The 18,531-nt window shown below is 36.3% G+C and overlaps 2 protein-coding genes and 1 long non-coding RNA gene across 10 annotated transcripts; 1 reads left to right on the top strand and 2 right to left on the bottom strand.

The window, feature by feature from the left end:
• Positions 1-80: 80 nt before the first annotated feature.
• Positions 81-7,343, bottom strand: LOC119997984 (kinesin-like protein KIN-14T). 2 transcript variants are annotated; one of them, XM_038845236.1, is made up of 12 exons: positions 7,206-7,343; positions 6,251-6,544; positions 6,029-6,112; positions 5,042-5,209; positions 4,787-4,893; positions 4,309-4,487; positions 3,802-3,963; positions 3,390-3,605; positions 2,919-2,956; positions 2,424-2,551; positions 373-1,828; positions 81-222 (listed from the first exon to the last, which is right to left on the bottom strand). In XM_038845236.1, exons 2-12 carry the CDS (start codon positions 6,474-6,476, stop codon positions 107-109), a joined length of 2,880 nt encoding a protein of 959 aa, XP_038701164.1. In that variant the 5' UTR covers positions 6,477-6,544; positions 7,206-7,343; the 3' UTR covers positions 81-106. The 2 variants fall into 2 exon arrangements, with proteins under 2 accessions (XP_038701164.1, XP_038701163.1); XM_038845235.1 differs by having other exon boundaries at positions 82-222; positions 6,251-6,538.
• LOC119997985 lies at positions 117-9,896 on the top strand. 6 transcript variants are annotated; one of them, XR_005468138.1, is made up of 9 exons: positions 1,191-1,331; positions 1,465-1,694; positions 1,793-1,963; positions 3,571-3,690; positions 4,263-4,373; positions 6,272-6,352; positions 7,195-7,332; positions 9,153-9,246; positions 9,700-9,896. It is a non-coding gene; the product is annotated as an uncharacterized LOC119997985 (long non-coding RNA). The 6 variants fall into 6 exon arrangements; XR_005468136.1 differs by having other exon boundaries at positions 9,153-9,256; XR_005468134.1 differs by lacking the exon at positions 9,700-9,896 and having other exon boundaries at positions 1,465-1,625; positions 9,153-9,434.
• A 3,685-nt stretch (positions 9,897-13,581) lies between these two features.
• LOC119995883 lies at positions 13,582-18,475 on the bottom strand. 2 transcript variants are annotated; one of them, XM_038842351.1, is made up of 10 exons: positions 18,267-18,475; positions 17,887-18,039; positions 16,847-16,949; positions 16,656-16,715; positions 16,160-16,222; positions 15,850-16,050; positions 15,659-15,770; positions 15,351-15,568; positions 13,937-14,032; positions 13,582-13,841 (listed from the first exon to the last, which is right to left on the bottom strand). In XM_038842351.1, the coding sequence occupies exons 2-9, from the start codon at positions 18,000-18,002 to the stop codon at positions 13,940-13,942; spliced, it is 966 nt and encodes a 321-aa protein (XP_038698279.1). In that variant the 5' UTR covers positions 18,003-18,039; positions 18,267-18,475; the 3' UTR covers positions 13,582-13,841; positions 13,937-13,939. The 2 variants fall into 2 exon arrangements, with proteins under 2 accessions (XP_038698279.1, XP_038698278.1); XM_038842350.1 differs by having other exon boundaries at positions 13,582-14,032.
• Between the last annotated feature and the right edge of the window lie 56 nt (positions 18,476-18,531).

The raw sequence follows: 18,531 nt of genomic DNA, 5'->3' as shown, positions 1-18,531 counted from the left end.
CAGCATTGCTTGATTGTGTAAGCGTTCTACATAGCAAATAAGATAGGAGGTTGCAACAGTGAGGTTATATTAGCTGTGCTACTTTATGTCACCCACTGGGGCTGCCTCAAAGCATTAAACTGTCGAAGAAGTCATGCTGGAATCCCAAATCATAAAATCCCAGTCCCAGAAGGGCACTGGCGCATATAGTCTGGAATTTCTGTTTAAGAATAGCGTATCTTCCTGACCACACAGAAAAAACAAAGGGTAAGTTCGAGCCAAAATTATTTTTGAAGTTTATTTCCGTATGCAAGTCAGGGTGATTGCTGCTTGTAAAACAATAACTTAATCGAAAAAAAAAAATGCAATGTTGTTTATTCCTCAATGTCTTACCTGTGTTCTGTTTATCTCCTTGTGGTAAAACAAAAGCCATGGTTATATTGTTCTGCTTGGGACTGTCCATAAATAAAGCTCTTTGAGATCTCAATTGCAGCATGCCAAGTCTCCCTTTTCTTAATGGTGGAAATGGGGCATTCAAGTCTTTGCTTTCACGGTCTTCCTCATCCAGTTCAGAGGGCACTTCTTGATGGCAGTACTCCAGTTCTGACATGGACAGTTCACCATCTCCACTCAAGTCAGTGACATTACTGTCAGCATCAACTAGAGAAAACTCACAGCAGTCGGTATTCTTTAGTACATAAGTCCCTGACCATTGTGTTACATCCTTTTCTTCCTGCATCAGAGACATTGCTGTTACCCCATTCTCCTCGTTATAGTGATTGATTCTACTATAGCATACATCATGATTCAAAAATGTCCAACCTTCGTTGTCCTCCATGGATGAGCCATCAACCAAATCTTCTTTCTGAATCATTATCTGCCCATAAGGATTATGAGGGAGATTGATGTAGTCAGATCTCAATTCCTCGTCGAATAAATCCTTCAACATCTTCATTGGTTTGTCAATCACCACTTCTGAAATGGGCCTTTCGGTTTCCCTCATATCAAGCAGTTTTCCTGATTTATCGGCTCTGGGAATTCTCTGTTTTGTTAATCCATGCCTTTTCTCATCTCGTAGTATCACTACTTTACTCCTTTCCTCACTTGCAAGTTTGTTCCCTGGGAGAGGAATAGCTAAAACCCTTTTACTCGTGTGAGTGTCACCATTGATACGAGGTTCATTCTTGTGTAGACGAAGCCAAGTATCAACCTTCGAAAATTTTATGGAACTAAGCTTTTCTGTGTTACCATTCCCATGCTTCTCAAACTCTATGGGATGAACACTTTGACACGAAGTCCCTGGCTCCTTTTCCTGTTCTTGAAAGAAACCCATTTTAACATCATATTCGGAGGTATCTTGGCTGTATTCAGTTTCATTATCTGCAATGCTTTTCGTGTTCAGTCCCTCGAAACAGCTATTTCTTGATATACTGTGCTCTGTGTTGCATACTGAATTATTCTTCACTGGAAAATTAACTGACTCAGCGTGATGAGAAGGTGGCTTTCTTCGTTTTGTATTGAATTGGATTCTACCTTCTGAAGTTCGGTGATCTAGCCCAGTTTTTCTTCTGCTTGACACAGTTGGCCTCATAAATCTCGGTATCCCTGATGAGGGAGCTGTTGCAGCTGCTCCAATATTGTTTATGGTAACTTTATGGTTCAGCTGTGCCTCTTCCATCAATAAATAAGAAGCCTGCAGTTCTTCAGAAGATAAAGTTGTCCTGGATAGATTTTCTAATTTCTCGTTTAACTTTGTAATGTCTCTTATGGCGAATAGGCGCTCATCTTCAATCTTCTTCATCCTTTGCTGCAGATTCACCATTGCAACCTGCTTCTCCTCTCGTACTTCCTGATGATCAATAGTTCACCAAGATTGTTATTACTAAAAGAATGCAGACATCGATTTCTAATTAGGATGAAGCTTTTCACATCAGTTGATATGATAATGTCCTCAGACAGAAATTCTAGCAAGCAAACTGACAAGGTTATGTATCTTGGCACTTAATTTTTTAAAATATTTTTAAAATGCCACCACTTCTTGATGTAGTAATTAAGCATTTGTTCTCACCTTACTTATATATTCTCTTCTCTTTTCGATCTTCGTATGCCGACAATTTATAGTAGGAAAACAACCTCTTTAGACCATCTTAGGATGAAGCCTTTGGCCAACTGACTGCATGATTCGTCTCCTTTTGTTTTCCTTTTACTCTGGATTATTAAAATTTATTATGTTTTATATTATTCTTTTACTTTTTTAGAAAGAAATCTTCCCCTGGTCTATTATCAAAATTTTATCATGTGACTACTATAGACACTGTGTTACATACAGACTCTTGGTCCTATTATTAACAGGTAATCCTAAACTTTGTACGCTTAAAGGCTGCACTCTAAAGGTCTCATACATGTAAAGGGTAACAACCAAGCTCAGTGTTTCTTTTACTTACAGTGGAATCCTCATTCCCTAGGTGAATACTTTTTGCCCTTGTTGCAAAGTTCAAAGAACAGAGAGTCTCACACAAATCTTCTTCTTTGGGGCTGACATGGACAAGCATTAGAGTCTTCGAATCCTCACCTGAAGATAGTTACATACAAAATTGTTAAAGACAAATAATATTCAATTCAAGAAGTTCAATGAGCAAAACTCCTTTGCAATAGCTAGTAGTCTGATCGATAAATTTTCACATTTCACGATGATAGTTTTGCTTGGACTTGTGGTAATCTTCTTTCAAACTCAATGAATTGACGGGTATATTTTTTTTTAGCAGTAATCCTAGAAAGGTTGTAGTAGATCTCCTACATCTGTATCATAGATGCTAATGATATTGGTATGAAGTAGGGCTTTTTCTTTTTGTTCCCTCTTTAAGTAGCACTAATGAGTATCACTTGGTACTGATTAGTACAAGGAATATCAGAAGCACAGAGAAGAAGAATATGATTACCTAGAGAATCTTTAAGAACTTGTGTCAGCTTGCTATTCCTGTCAAAGGTGAAAACTTCAGTTTAGGAGTCTAGATAATGCTGAAGAAGCCACTATTGCTTAGTCAACCCATATTGACAGCTAACTGCAACCCATATTAACAGGTTGAAACTGTTGCTGATTTGGATTTGCTGTTCTATATTTATGGAATTGTTAAATGTATGATAAAATTTGTAAATACAAGCCTTTTTTCTCAAAATCAACGTGAGTCGGCACAAGATAAATAGGTTTCGTGGAAAATTGTTGTACTTCTTTGTGAAATCCTTTGTAAGATTCGACAATTTTTTTCCTGGAAGTCATACGTGGATGCTATAATTCAATTATTTAATGAGATTTGGACTCTGATTGGCACATTCTGGCCAAAACTGATTCATATGGCAAGCCTCAACTTATTCAAACCTTTATATGAAGAATTCTCAAGTTTAACATTTACCTGTAAGGTACATGGCGCTTTTTTCTTTGAAGGGCATTAATAACATCTCCAAGAGCAGAAAGTGACATGTTGATGGCTTTTCCTTCATCTAATCTTCTTCCTGATGCCTTTGTCTTCAGCACACGCTCACTCCCCCCGAGGTCAACTAACCAAATCTTAGTTGTTTCCCTTTGTCTCTCAGGAGCATCAAAGCAAGTGATTGATAATCGAATCATGCTAAGATGAGCAATGACAAAAAGCATAAACTTAGAAAAGTATATCTCAAGTTCGTTTAGCAGTTTCTGAAGCTAATATCCGTTATGTAAGCAGCTTTTAAACTGATTTTAGTTTCAACATTTGCTTTTATGTCCTTTCTAACTTAGCAGACAATTGCACATTTCTTACAATTATAACAACAAGAAAAAGAAATTACCAATGTGATCTGCTTGAAGTTATGTTAGAATATGTGGAGGCAGTTGATCTGTACCGACATCCTAATCTATACAGCCTCAGGGCTTGGTTGAAGTCATTCACTTGGATAGACACAAGGTTGTCGATCTCAATCCCTCTCTTTGGATCTGTTCGTATTGAAAGGCTGCACAGAGAAGCTTTTGAGTAGGGGTAAAATATTCCCTTGATAAATCAAATAGAAAAATGTCTGAAGATAAAGGATACTAATTGCGGGCTGAGAGTCTGAGACCACACTATCTGAAATTATTTATCTGAAAATGAATTGGACAGAGCTGATTACTAAATTGCTATCAGTGCTGATAAGCCAGATTAATGCATTATCTCTCTATTCCTAATCTTAGTAAATGATGATACACAATGTTATTTTGCATCTTCCCCCCTGATTTTGTCATTTTTTAAAATCTCTATTACTTCTCCCTGCAGATTATATGACTAAAAAGATACAGAAACATGTAAACTGCAGACGTACCATGGTGGCATAGGATCAGTTGGTTTAGTTGGCTGAGAAACAAGCAAGTCTTTCAGATTTCCCAGGTAAATCTCAACCATACTGAAACTAATGAAAAATGCATGATTGCTATCTGCTGCTTGCTCAAAGAGTGCCTTAATTGTGCGGGGGACCACCCCTCGAGAATCTGAGGTCCCTTCCTACAGAATCGTATCCATGACAGGCACAGTCAGACATTCAAAATAGATAGAGATTGAATAGCATACTCTATAGATATGTGCCGACTTGTTTTTGAGGTTAGTATGAGAATTCAAATTGTTGTCCTAAATGATTATAGTTATCAGTTATCAAGGCAGTTATTCAGCTATTGGCTAACTGCACGGGTTGTGATTATATATGCTATGGTTAATGACTTCATCATTTCTTGAGGCTTTGGAACTTGCATCCCTCAGTCTTAAATCATGCAATCAAATTGACTATTGCATTCAATCTTCCTCACCATTGTAAAAGTTTTTCCTGTGCCTGTCTGCCCATATGCAAATATACATGCATTGTAGCCATCCAGGACTGATTTGATGACTGGTTCAACTTCTGAAAATACTTCATCTGAAAATTTTCGACAAAACAAGGATAATGATTCGTTTAGCTTGTTAATTCGGTTATTGACTTGTTACAAACTACTTTATACATTTGCATCATCTGAAGAAAAATAATAAGCAGAAACTTAATTGCAGATAAAATGTACTTCCTGCACCTTGTGATGAACCAGGGTGGAAAACCTTGTCAAAACTGTAACTTTTACTCTTGTTACTGGCAAGTTTCAGGATAACCTTATTTGAATCCGAAGCGAAGGCAAGTCTTGAATCTTCAAAGTTCTCCATCGTTCCCATGGGTCTTATACGACAAAATACACGAATATTTCCTGAAATGACAAATTTCATTATCATCATCTAATCCTTTATCCTCAATGTCTGGGATCGGCTACATGAGTTTATGTGAAAATCAAGAGGAATCCACTACGTGCATTCGTTTCTGCCATTTATTTCTATCTAGAATCATACTTTCATCAGTTCTTATTGAATCTATATCCTTTCTTACTACTTCAAGCCATGTCTTTTTATAACTTCCTCTTCGTTTACTACTCTCTCCTATACAAATTCTCTCGATTCTCCTCACCGCATCTACATTGTACGTGCTCATACCATCTTAAATGGTTTTCTAGCAACTTATCTTCAATTGATGCTACTCCTATCTTAGATCTAATAATTTCAATGTGTGGCTAAGAAGCTTGATGCCCCTATAATTGTTACAACTTTGGATTTGGATATCACATTTGTTCTTATATATTGGTACTATCGTCCTTCTCCTCTATTTATTAGGCATCCTATGGGTCGTAATAATTTGATTAAATAACTTAGTTAGCCCTACTTTACCTACATTTCTTATGCAATTTCACTCTCAAGTTGGCATTCCATCAGTCATCAGGTTCATGACTTTACTCCCTTTTATTCTCCTTAAGACTTCCTTCAGTCACCCTAATATATTTTTTATACCAAGGATCTCTATTATCGCAATCCGTGGCCGCCATTAAGCAGCTCATTGATGTAACTTTTCCACCTCTCATTAATTTCTACGGTCCTTCACCAAAACTTTATCATCTATATCTTTCACAAATTTATTGAGCATGTATCTGGTATGCTTTGAATGACCATATCCACATTCAAGAAGTTAGTTAACAGACCTTTCAAATCCAGAAATTCATTGAGGACCTGCCTTCTTTGTATATTTAATTGATTTATGTGGGAAGTCAACGCAGCAAGTTCATCTGTTGACAGAAAAATAGAGAGAGGATGTTTGTTATCAGAAAAAAGAACTAGCTTTAGACTTTAGTGATATATTATTGCATGTTCTTAGCCATATAACACAAATAAATATCTGAATCAGGAAGTAGAAGGTTGGTTACCTCTTATTTTTGAAATGTCAGGGTCTGGATCGACACCATGGTTATACAAGAGACCTCTCTTCGAATCTTCTGGCGTGGATCTTTTGGATGATACTTCAGATGGTAAGTTCTTTATTATATCACAAACTGATTTTACCCAGGTGGAAGTTACATGTGCCTTTACTCCTAGTAGGGAATGAATTGTTTCAGCTAGGTTTCGAACTGATCTTCTTGGATCTGTGGCCATATTTTTCTGGTGAATGATCCTTCTCCAATCCCTAACTTTTATACTTTAGTCCGCATTCATTTCTGCAACTTAACATAAAAGATATATGTTGATGACAGAAAGAGCTGTGTTTGCAAGGTCATGAGAACAAAATATAGGCTGAACTAGGAACCACTCACGCGATACCATACCAATAGGATTTCATACAGATGAACATCATACTGAAAGTTGAAGAAAATTTTTGTAGCTGTTAGTTGAAGAAAATTTTGTAGCTGTTTTGTAATTATTCTTTGGTCTTGACTTACGAAAGATTCTTGTAAGTGCAAAGAATTTTTCTCCACTGTTGAATTTTCTTTATTTCAATGCGAAGAGGAGCTTTTTCTCTGTTATATTCAACATTCTAAGTTATGACATAAGGGTACCTGAAAGTCGAATCATAGTATATAGAACTTGGGATTGAATATGCACCTACTGATGAAATGTTTGAAAATTATAGCAAAGAAAAATGGCCTTTGTCTCACCCAACAAGTAGACAACCTGGTATCATACTATTTGCCTATTTGTTGTATTTATATAAACAAGGTTTGGCTGGATCTGTGACGGATGAACATTGGATAGCACTGGAAAAAGAAAACTCAACCCGTGAGAAGAAAAGAAAAGAAACATCAGCACTGAATAGATGACAAACATCAAAACAACTAGAAACTAGATGAACTTTTTTTGTTTCTTGTATTTGCAGAGAAGAAGTACCAGAATTCTTGGTTGCAAAATTTGGCTGAAGTCTAAACTCTTCAAGGCCCCTCCATAGCTAATATGGGATCTCTGAACATAGGAATCCCCTGAAGACCAAGACATGGTCAACAATACTGCTTCAAAGGTATGTAGCCCCATCAGATATTCCTTCTCCTTATTCAAAAAATGGGTGTATATAAAATTGAATGATAACAATAGTCATATTAACTAAAGAAATATGGGGAGAAGATGGTTGAAACTTCACTAAATGGTTCTCTGCTGAAACAGAATTTATGTCCCCACTCCCCAGTATTTCACATATAAATAATAAAGGTCGAATGCACATAACCAAAAAGCCTATAAGCAACTGATATTTTCATTTTTATATGTTTCTCTCCTCAGAATGCCCATGTGAAAGCACCATTTATTTCATATGTTATACAGATAATCATTGTTAGAGTCTAGCATCTTGACAAAATACCTACCATCCCATCTACATGAATATATGAGAGAGAGTTCTCTGTCAGAGAGGGACCCATAATTTATTGCAGTAAAAGACCCTTCAATGTCATTATCTGTTTTGGTCTCTCGTCTGAGCTACCATTAAAATCTTCATCTGGAGCTCACCAACCATACCCATCTTTTAACCATCTCAGATTCAGTAATTATAGGAAATCTTGATACAATTCCCTGTAATTGTATTCAAGTCCACACTTTCTCCTTATCATTTCCCTGAAATTGTACGCCAACATAGACCAATAAATAGACCAAAGAAAATTATGTCTCAACCTACGATGCAGACACAAATCACAAGAAATAATTTAATGGGTTATGGCAGAATAACTAATAAAATGTTTGTTATTTTTTTGATTAAGTACCATGAATATTTGGGGATGACCACATTTTATCTTTTTTTGCACTTCAAAACAACCCGACATCTTAGACCATTCATTTGATGGCATAATAATAGTTTTTAGTAATCCAAAGATGGTCAGGTGGATGAGCCATCTCTAGTTAGGCTAAAGTGATGGAGATGCATATGATTTATGGTTGTGTTAGAACAAATGATTTTATTATATTTGGAAATGTCACATACTATGCATGTGAAATTTTTCTAGGAAATTGACATGGGTGTGTGACGACTTACCACTTGGAGTTGAGTACATATATATGAAATATAAAGGGCCTTCCATGTATAGGAATGCCTGCATATGTATGTATACTTCATTAGATTTTTGAGCCATAATCATGTGGTAGGCACTTGGCAGTAATGGTGACATACCAGTTGTCTACTTGTTGGGTGGTACAAAGGCCATTTACTCACCTGCTGATAGATAGGGTACCAATAATACCCTGAAGAACAAAAGTCCGGTGATTGTATGGATATATGCAATGCAATGCAAAAATTTTAATTTTTTTTTGATAAGTCTATATATGCAATGTTATGTTGATATTGACAATACAAAAAGAAAGATAAAGTAAAACCATAAAGAAAAAAAGGTATATGATTTACGTGGTTCGACTGTAAAATTTTAGAACATGGCTTAGGCTCTTTGCCTGGCCCTAATATTATTTTTCATGTCTTAGAAATCAGAATTAATGGAGAGAGAAGCTTTTGATAGGAATGAACGGTGTAGAATTCATGTAGTAGCTAGATTCACAACATATAGTAGATTTTCATTAATTTCTTGTATTGATTCGCGCTTTAGAATAAAGATTTTGATGATGATAATGATTCCAAAAGCCTGACCTAGTAATACCAACAATGATGGATCAAAACCCTAATGAGTATAGATTAGCATGCAAGAATAAACCCATTGTGTTTATTGAATAATGAATGGCAATGCCAATAAAGTTAATTACTTAATTTCATGGTATCTTTGGGACCTCTGAGAGTGGCTATTTTTATAGTCTTTTGTGTTTGTTGGTGAGAAGATATAAGTGGGATCTGGTCCTTCATTGCAGGTTTCAGAAATTTTGAGGTCCAAAAAGGACTATTGGGGGACCAAGGAGGTTTGGGAAGGCGCAGCTTCAAAGCTAGTCTTACAAGCAATAGCATGTAGGGAAAGGTACAGTTTCCTACTACGAAGTTTCAATCATTACATTCCAAACTTTGTTTTCATTACTTTTAAGAGAAACCCTTTTGCTTCTTGGAGAATTTTGGGTGACACTAATCAGACTCCTTAATATTCTTCCATCCAAAGCCAAGGTTTCTAATTACAATACAAGCATTTTTGCTGGTATTAATTGACAGATATTTTTACTTTTCATTAATAAAATAAAATAGCAATTGCAATATAGTCTAGATGTCGAAGCCAGTTAAAAAAAATACTGTTTTTTTATTTTACTGTCGTTTATGAAAATTAAACAAAAAAGAGCAAGAAGTCGAGTCAATGCATGAGTTGTTGGTATTAGAATGAATGTCTGCATTACGTGAACGAAATTGACAATTTCAAAAGCAAAAAAATTGCACTCCCTTCCTCTCTGAAAATCGCTATGTTTTTGGTTTCAGACAGATGAAACGGGATCGGGGGAGCTGGTGTCTTTATAAAGCTGAGGAGAGTGCGATTCACTTGCAACGGTCTAATTTTGTTTCAATTCTATATTGTCAAATTTAATTCAACCCCATTTTGGTATTTATAGCCGTTAGAGTCGAGAGCTCTATAGGCCAAAGGGGAAAAAAGTTACGGTGGTTTTGTATTCTGAATCTGCCGATCTTTCTATGCTATTTGATTCTTTTTATTATTTCTTACTTTTTTAGTTCTCTTGATTATAGGCCCTAGTAACTAGAGTCTCATTTACCTAATGTTAATGCGTGTCTATGACCTTTTAAAAAAAAGAAAAAGAGATTTTTTTAGAACTTTAGACCAGTGGCCTGGGCTTTTATGGCCTATGATGGTTTGGGCCAGCCGCATTTTAGCTGGGTTGAGGGGCCCAAGTGTCTCCTAAAGTTACAGGGTAGGAGATAGCTGAGTTGAGGACTTGAGGGGCCCAAGTGTCTCCTAAAGTTACGGTATTACAAGATCGCTGGATTGAGGGGCTACGTTATGTGCATCTAAAATAAAAGGTTATTCGACTATTAATAATTAGCCAAAAAAGATACGCGTAATATCTATTTTCATAATTTGATTATTATTTTTATTAAAGTTTTACAATTAGCCAAAAATATATATAAAAACTCCAAAGTAAACTAAACATTCTTCAATTAGTATTTTAAGGCATTCTTCAGCGCATTTACTTGGGGTATCCACTGGAAGGCTATAAAATTTTAATTAGACGCATTAGATACTCATCTCATCAACATATCAACCACTATTATGTATTATTGTTGCTATTTCCTCGAGCATAGTTGTAATATTTTGCTCTTCCAAGCACAGGGAATTTCAAATATAAAAGAAGAAAGCCGAGACGCTGAAATCAATGATGAATTTTATTTATAATATTCTTGATCAAAACCCTAAATCCCAAAAGCATACAATATACGAAAAAAAAAAATAAACAAAAACAAAAATGACCATTGATGAGATCATTTATGCAAGCGTGTCCCTACATGCAGATCCATCATAATACACAATCATCATGAAGAGTTACTATAATAAGCATTCAGTTCAAGTTCAAGAAACGAAAAAGATAAACGGGCCCAGCCGGGATCGAGTTGTAGTTGTTGTATGGACAAAAATTAAAGTGGATATGATAGGCTCTACATACACTTTAAATATTGTCCATACACTTCAGCAACTGGAATAACCCAGATCCTAATTGCTGATACGTCTAGCACTACTGAAAAAGAAAAGCTTCTTTTACCGCTAAGCTTATGATGCAATGGTACAAATAGAGCAGTTGAAAAAATTATACCTTAATTATATATGCAGATCCAAATAAATGCAGCTTAAATCATTGAAAGAGAATCAAGATATACATGCACACTTGCATGCGCACACACATATGAAACATCAACGGACAGAGAATGAACTAAAGAAACATTGTGTATACTAATATGGGAGGAAAACTGTAGTTAAAACCATAGAAGTAAATGGAAAATGGTACCAAGTGTTTCAAACTCAAATCCTTGATGATACCTGTAAAATTGGTCTCTCAGAAGAAGGCTAGCTCAGATAAACATTAACATCATCAGAGGCCTAGTATGCAAAAGCAGAAAGAAACATGTAGCCAAGAGCAACTTGCCAACTTTTCTCTTTGTGAATCTTGTCACATACCAGATTAATTGTCGGCAAGTCATCCTTGGCTGCATCTTTTACTTTCTATGCCTACACACAAGGCCATGGATGAAACCATAAATCTTCTTTGTAGAACAAAAAAACCTTATTTTGGCTCCTTATATATAAGCTTATAGAGGGCAACAGTATTTTTGAGTCTTTGACAGCGAAGATAAGAAGAGTGTAGATGTGAGAAAAGTGAGATAAAGCAGTTGAAAAGGAAGGGAGAGGGACACAGCAAATCCTGGAGACAGTGTCTTGAATCAAGATGATGAGGACAGCTCCTAAATTGGATCAATTTATGGCTACAGAGACAATATATGATGAAGGAAATAAGGTTCCTTCAAATCCTTTTGGACAATACTTAGCAAAAATAGTACTTGAAAGCAATTTAAGGCCACAAAAACCCTCCCACTTGCATGTAGAAAGCACTAGCTACCTCATATTGCTAACCCCAAAAGTTTTATTTTTTTTTGTATCAAATGCAAGAATGAATTTGGACAAAATGAGGTGGAATTTGTGGTCATTTCTTTGCAGCTTTAAATTAATGATTTAAAAAAAATAATAAATATGAACTCCTATCTTGGAAGGAAACCTGATTTAGAAAGTTTGAACAGTCCTAATTTTGCTAGCTGTTAATTAAACAAGATCTAATTACAAGACAATGAAATATTACTAAAAAAAGAAAAGCTGATGTGGGTTCAACTCCCAATGGTGATTGTGGTAATAAATATTGGGAGTGCGTAGAACAAATGTTCACGTGACATTGCACTTCATTATTAGTATCTCTTCAACTAATCCAAGAGGCATGACGAAAAATATATATTATAAACAGACATAAATGCATAGATGATGAGTACAAATGGAATCTAATAAACACTGACACTTCATTTCAAATGAGGGGAAAAAAAACAACTATAGTAAACAAATAAATGGTCTCTTTCATAACAGGTTTAGTAAGACAATATCACAATGATATAGAGCAGAGTGGAGGCCTTAAGATGGATATGTAATTATGTACGATGTAAAAACTAGTCCTGTCTTAAGAGAGTTAATGGAGGCAGGAAGCATATTTCGTGAAGCACAGCCAACGACACGAGATTGTTTAGTCACAAAAGAGTTATGTTAAACTATACTGCTTATTTATCATAGAATAGTGAGGGTCTCGAACATCAAGGTTTATGTTTTATGTTGGTGTTGGCTCCTGTGCATTCTTTAAAACACTCACTTCAAAAACTGGAGATATAGGATTCCTTTTGTTTCTCGAGGGTGGTGGCAGAAGATAGAACAAACCCATATTCTCTTACCAAAAGAGAATACTGTCTATCTGTCAATCTCTCTCTTTCTAGTAATTTTTTGAGCAATCTCTCCCTCTATACTGTATAATAAAAGATACGCATGCTTATGCAAATATGTGAATATATACTAATCATTCATATGAAGACTTATGCGTAAGGGAGTGAGAGTAGGATATTTGCACTACCAAGTTGCCCCTTGTGACAAAAGTGGGCCCTTGCTTACAAGCAGTTTTTATGTATGGCAGGCAGAAGACAATAAAATGCAGATGATGAAATCAAAAAGAGATCAGAAAAGTGATTTGTGAGAGTTGTAGTAGTACCCATTAATGCAATGATAGAATAATTTAGCTTTGATTAGAAACAAGACCTTATGGAAGTGTTTAAACCAGCACACAAGTTTGATCTCGTTGTAGCTGATTCTCAAGTCCCAAGCAGACAACTTCGTTTTTTTCGAGGAAAACGAAATGATCTGAAGAGAGAGGAAAACTAATGTTAGACATTAAGGTGTTGACACGCAAAAAGTAAATAACGTAGAGGGCCTTGTAATGGGGGCATATATTTACTTACAATGGAGGCAATGTCAAGGAGCATTCATGTTGCAAACACCCAAAGATGGCTTACCAAAAAATACCATAAGACAGCCAAAGATGGAGACATTGTCAATAGGCCCAGCACTGCTTCTGGGTATAAAAGACTCGGCAATAAATTTCAAATCCAAAAATCTGACAAACAAAATTACACCACACACGTCTTTCAATAAATTCCAATCTATTTGTCCCCGTTCTTTCCAAACCCAGAGCTTCTCATCATGGTTATGAGATAGGACAAACCTGCTTGTTTCGCGCAAGATTAAAAAAAATGTAAAGAAGAAACACAACAAAAAGAAAAACACCCAGCTCCACTAATTCAAGGAAAATATGACATCAATATTCATCAAACTTCTAGCTTTAATCCTATTCAAAAGTGAATTATGGATACATGGACCGGAAGATAGATACATAACTTTATAGAAACAAGTCATAACTTCATTATTCCCAGCAGAGAACACCCATACCAAGTGTTTCGTCTCTTTCTTTTCTTTTTCCTGGCGACCAAATACCCTCAACAAGTGAACAAATGAATATTAAATGTTAACATCCCTGCGCAAAGAAGGTACACAACAGCCAATCTTTATAATTGAGTGCTTGGGATAGAACTCTGCAATAACATGAAGGTAGTATCTTTCACAACCAACCATTCAAGACTCTTGGGGTGCCTCAAATCTTGTTGGAGTTTCAATGCCCATCATACAGCAAAGGCCTGATATTAGTATGATAAGTAAAACAATCGCCTGTAGGAGCACAAAAAAACAAAAACATCAAGAATCCATTAACATTGCTGAATGGGTACCAATAGGGGCGATAGAAACTAAAGAAGATATGTATTTGCCTAACAAGGCAAAAAAAAAAAAAGGCTTAATGAGGCAGTTCCAGGAAACCTAAACACAACACCAGCACAAGGAAACAAAACAACAAATGAAACACATTACCACAAATATATTCCCCAACAAATTCTTCACCCTGGACCATTTTTTTTGACACATCATTTGCACCATTGGTGCCGCTTTACGTTCAATAGCTATCCATCTTCCTTATCAAAAGAGATGCTTAGTCATGGAAATTAGAATTGGCTTATTTGTTGCCATTAACTAAATGAACTTCCAAGTTCCAATGTTCAAAGAATAAGCCGCAGTCAACAAAAGCCCCTGCCTCTACGACCTCTCTATTGTGAACCCAGAGCCAGATTCTTACCATGAGCCAATTCAGATGTTATAGGCATCTTTGAAGGAGTATCGTGGCACAAAGAACTGTTTTAGTGCTGGCAGGCAGGGAGAATAGAGCTACAGCTACCAAGGGCTACTCCAATTTCCCAACCATGTAATTACCACACAATCAAACAATTGACTCAGGAAGTCAAACCAACAACGTAGACATATTTGAGCTACAGTGAACAAATTCTGAAACATAAAATTCTTTTACAACATTTAAGAAAAATAAAAATGAATGCAAAATTGCAAAGAATTGTGAAGTTAACTTTTCTTGTGGCATTCTCAAAGAAAACAATGCAAGCGTAAAATCCTTCTACAACAACTTAGGTCAGGAAAGTATACCCCTCCCTGACTTTATGGTTCTTGTGACCATAAGTTAAATAAAAGGTGTTGGAATAAAAGTTAGCTTCATTTCATCGATAGTGCATCATCGTCCAAACATTTATCCCAAACAAGTAGGGGTCAGCTACTAAAATCAATAAGAGAAATTGGTAGGAACCAGGGATACTCCTTCACAGTTCATATATAGATGCTTAACCAGTGAAAATGTCATCACGTGCAGGAGTAGCACCCTCTACAACCCCCCCTCCCTTTTTTCCAACTCTTTATTTTTGGGTAGCGGGGTGATAGAAATAGGTGGCATTTTTGTCGATAATCAAAAGTTTCAAAGTTTGACAGCTGAATTGACGAGTAAGGAAGACTAATGCAACTATTGTCAGCTTTGCTGCCTATAATTGCCTAATATTGATATGCAATGTTTAGAGCACACATTTCCTTTGCATAGGCACCACAAAAAAAATGCATTTCACTCAATAACCATTTATAAATTAAGAAAACTCACCACCAAAAGTCCCTCCAAAAGTGATGACTTAATCTTGCAAACTTCATCACAAATTTTTGAATCAAGTGGTCCATTTCCTTGCACACCTTCTGCAAGAAACCTTTCTAGTTCCCGATAGGTAGGATACTGGATTGACCTCAAGGGATCCGAAACATAAAGGACAGCATATTGTGCCCCAGACTGCTCCACGGAACTGATAACCTCAGAGAAAATTTCACCTGCATTTTTCATTAATAAATAGAGTCAACCAGATTTCAACTTATCATATCCTGCCATAGAGCAGCACCATTGTTAAATACTTATCATACTTTCAGCTTTTGCCGGACTGTGTACTTGCCCAGAGCGTGAGCCTCCATGACAGAACACCACCAGGTTTGCTTGCCCACTAGGTCTCTTTTCCACATTTGAAACCAGAAAGTCCTGCGTATTTTTGATAGATAAAAATGGTATCAGAGTTCTTCGATAAGAAAAATAATGGTAATAACATAGTTGACTTTACATGAACTGAGTCAGGATCCGCAAGCTTTTGGAGGTTTTCGCCATCTACAGAGCATGACTCTGAAAAAGCAACCTTACTGATTGCTGAGTCCCACCCACAAGTCTCCATAAACCCAGAGAACAAAATATTTTCCATTGTCTGCTCCTCCGATGTAGCAACATATGGAAATGCCATGGAGAAATTTGACCTTGTATAAGAGACCTATCCAAGGATATGAAACATCAAGCATCCGAAAGAAATACAGTTTCTAAAATCCTAGAAAAAACTAACCAAAATGAAGTTCAAAATGTACTTAGCAACCTCTAGTTACCTTGAGCAGGTCCAAAAGAGCTGTGTCTGCATATTTGTTTGCAGAGATGTCTGAGGATAGCAACTTGAGCAAACAAAGGGCATACAATTAATCAATAATCATTGAGGAGAAGTAATATAATCATTCATGCACGGCTCTGCAATGTCAATGCCTTATTGAACTACAAACGTTATATTTTCATTCAAAAAACAGGTTGCAAGGATATTGGACCATGAGTTACAAAACTAGTATGGTATAATTCTAGAATGAGAACAGATGTCAGTACAAGATAGATTCTGTTCAATTTTCTGCCTCATAATTCATTAGGTATTGGTTATACACCAAAAGGTCTAAATAACTCAGTACAGGATAGATCCTGTTCAATTTTCTGCCCCCTAATTTATTAGGGATTGGTTATACACCGAAAGATCTAAATAATGGCAATTAGACTTCAGCCACAAGAAGGAACACCGTATGAAATTTTAGTTATCCCGTTAGAAAGCAAAAATGGTCTTACCTCCCTGCCAACAAAAACAAGCGCCACATCCATATGGTGCTGAATTTTCTTTTCCGAACACTATTTTGGGGAGCGGGAAAAAAACAAAAAACAGAAGAAGTTCAAGAGGTACTCCAAAAAATTCTCATTCATAAACACAAAGCACGAAATCCAAAACATTGTGACACCACACAGAAAAGAAAGCTCCTAACCAGTAAATTTGCCCAGCCCCCTTCTGACAGAACAGACTTTGCCAGATCCTTCGGGAAGATTGTCTGATAGTTAACAGCATCCTTGATTCCTTTACTTGAAAACCTGTAACCTCCCACAAACAATATGTTATGAGAAACATATTTGCAGAGATCGCCCAACAAGGAACCAGAACAACCATGTCAAAGAGTAATCAGTAAAAGCAAAAGCTATGTAAACAAAATTATAAACAGTGAAATACAGCATCTGAACCATTGTGCAAACATAGTATGACCAAACCTGAGTATGCTATATGCAGCAATAGTTTGGCAGAAACCACAATTCTGGTTTTCCTAAAAGCAGATTTTGGCTTCGATCAAGCACCCATATATTAATAGAAAGAAGAGAATAAAAATAAAATCTTCCATGTCCATATTTTTCTTTTTTCTTTTCTCTCTTTCGAAAATCATTCAATTTCTAGTCATGAGCCATCTTGACATCTAGTGAGACCACTCAAAGTCCTATACAATAGACTACCATCGAGATTCGATTTATTCCACAATAACGGGAGTCAGCACCACAACGAAATGTATGTAAATTAGAAGCAGCCATTTCAGGCTCTCAGCCATATACAAACAGCAACACTGTTTCTCTTTTGACTGTATGCAGGGAATCATTATTTAGTTAGTCTAAATCCTGCTACATAAACAAATGATATGATGTTTAAAAAAGTCATGGTAAGCGAAAATGTAATCCAACAGTTGCTACAAGTAACAAAACTTGATGTTAAGATAGCAAGAGAAAGCCAACTGATATAACAGACCAAGAATCAGCGGCGTAAGAAGCTCTGAGATAAGTAGAGTCATCAAAGAGCCATATATCCATATAGTGTCTAAGTCAGTCCCAGTAAGTATTATTTGACAATAACAATTAAAGGCAACATGAAACATTCCAATTTCTCAAGTGCCATAAATGTTCATGCTCACCTACCATGAGTATCTAGATGAAATTTTACATCAAACATTACAAATAAGCTCGTAACAAAAAAAAAATGACAACATACTCATCGTGGTGAGGAGACCACAAAAATGCTGGCACAGTTGACGGCAAAGCCAAAGCAGATTGAATATCAGCTACGGCTATCAAGGTCACGAAGAAAGTCACCAAAGCATTCATCATCGTCACCAAAACAATCACTTCCCCAGAACCTTCTTACCTACTCACACGCAAACGCACACAATAAGAAAAGATTCATCATCACAACATGACAAGATGAAGCGACTACATCTATTGTTTCTGCGAAAATGGAAGCTACGCAGCATTTAGGGTTCTTCTGGCACTTTAGCAGTCTAGAATGCAATTCTCCTATAACGAAAATCGCATGCGAACAACTGCCACAAATCAGAAAAGCAAATAAAGAAAGAAGAAGAACGAATCACATACCAACTTTAGAAGATTGATCACTAGGATTTGTCTTCTACTATTACAGCGCCTACCGGCAATCGGTACTTGGAGATGTCCAGATTCAATAAGCTCCCTCTCCTCTTCTGCGATTTTTTACGAAAATAACTGCAGATGGAAAACTCGTGATCCAGACCACCCAAGGAATTTGCAAATTCTTGTTCAATCGTTCTTCTCGTGGGCTCGGCCTATGAGAATTGACTATTGAGAATATGAAATTATGAATATATAGATGCGGGCCCAAAAT

The sequence above is a fragment of the Tripterygium wilfordii genome, chromosome 4 (assembly GCF_013401445.1).
Source record: "Tripterygium wilfordii isolate XIE 37 chromosome 4, ASM1340144v1, whole genome shotgun sequence".
NCBI classification, from domain to species: domain Eukaryota; kingdom Viridiplantae; phylum Streptophyta; class Magnoliopsida; order Celastrales; family Celastraceae; genus Tripterygium; species Tripterygium wilfordii.
Note: the sequence above shows the minus strand (reverse complement) of the source record. Positions and strands in the feature narration are given on the sequence as shown.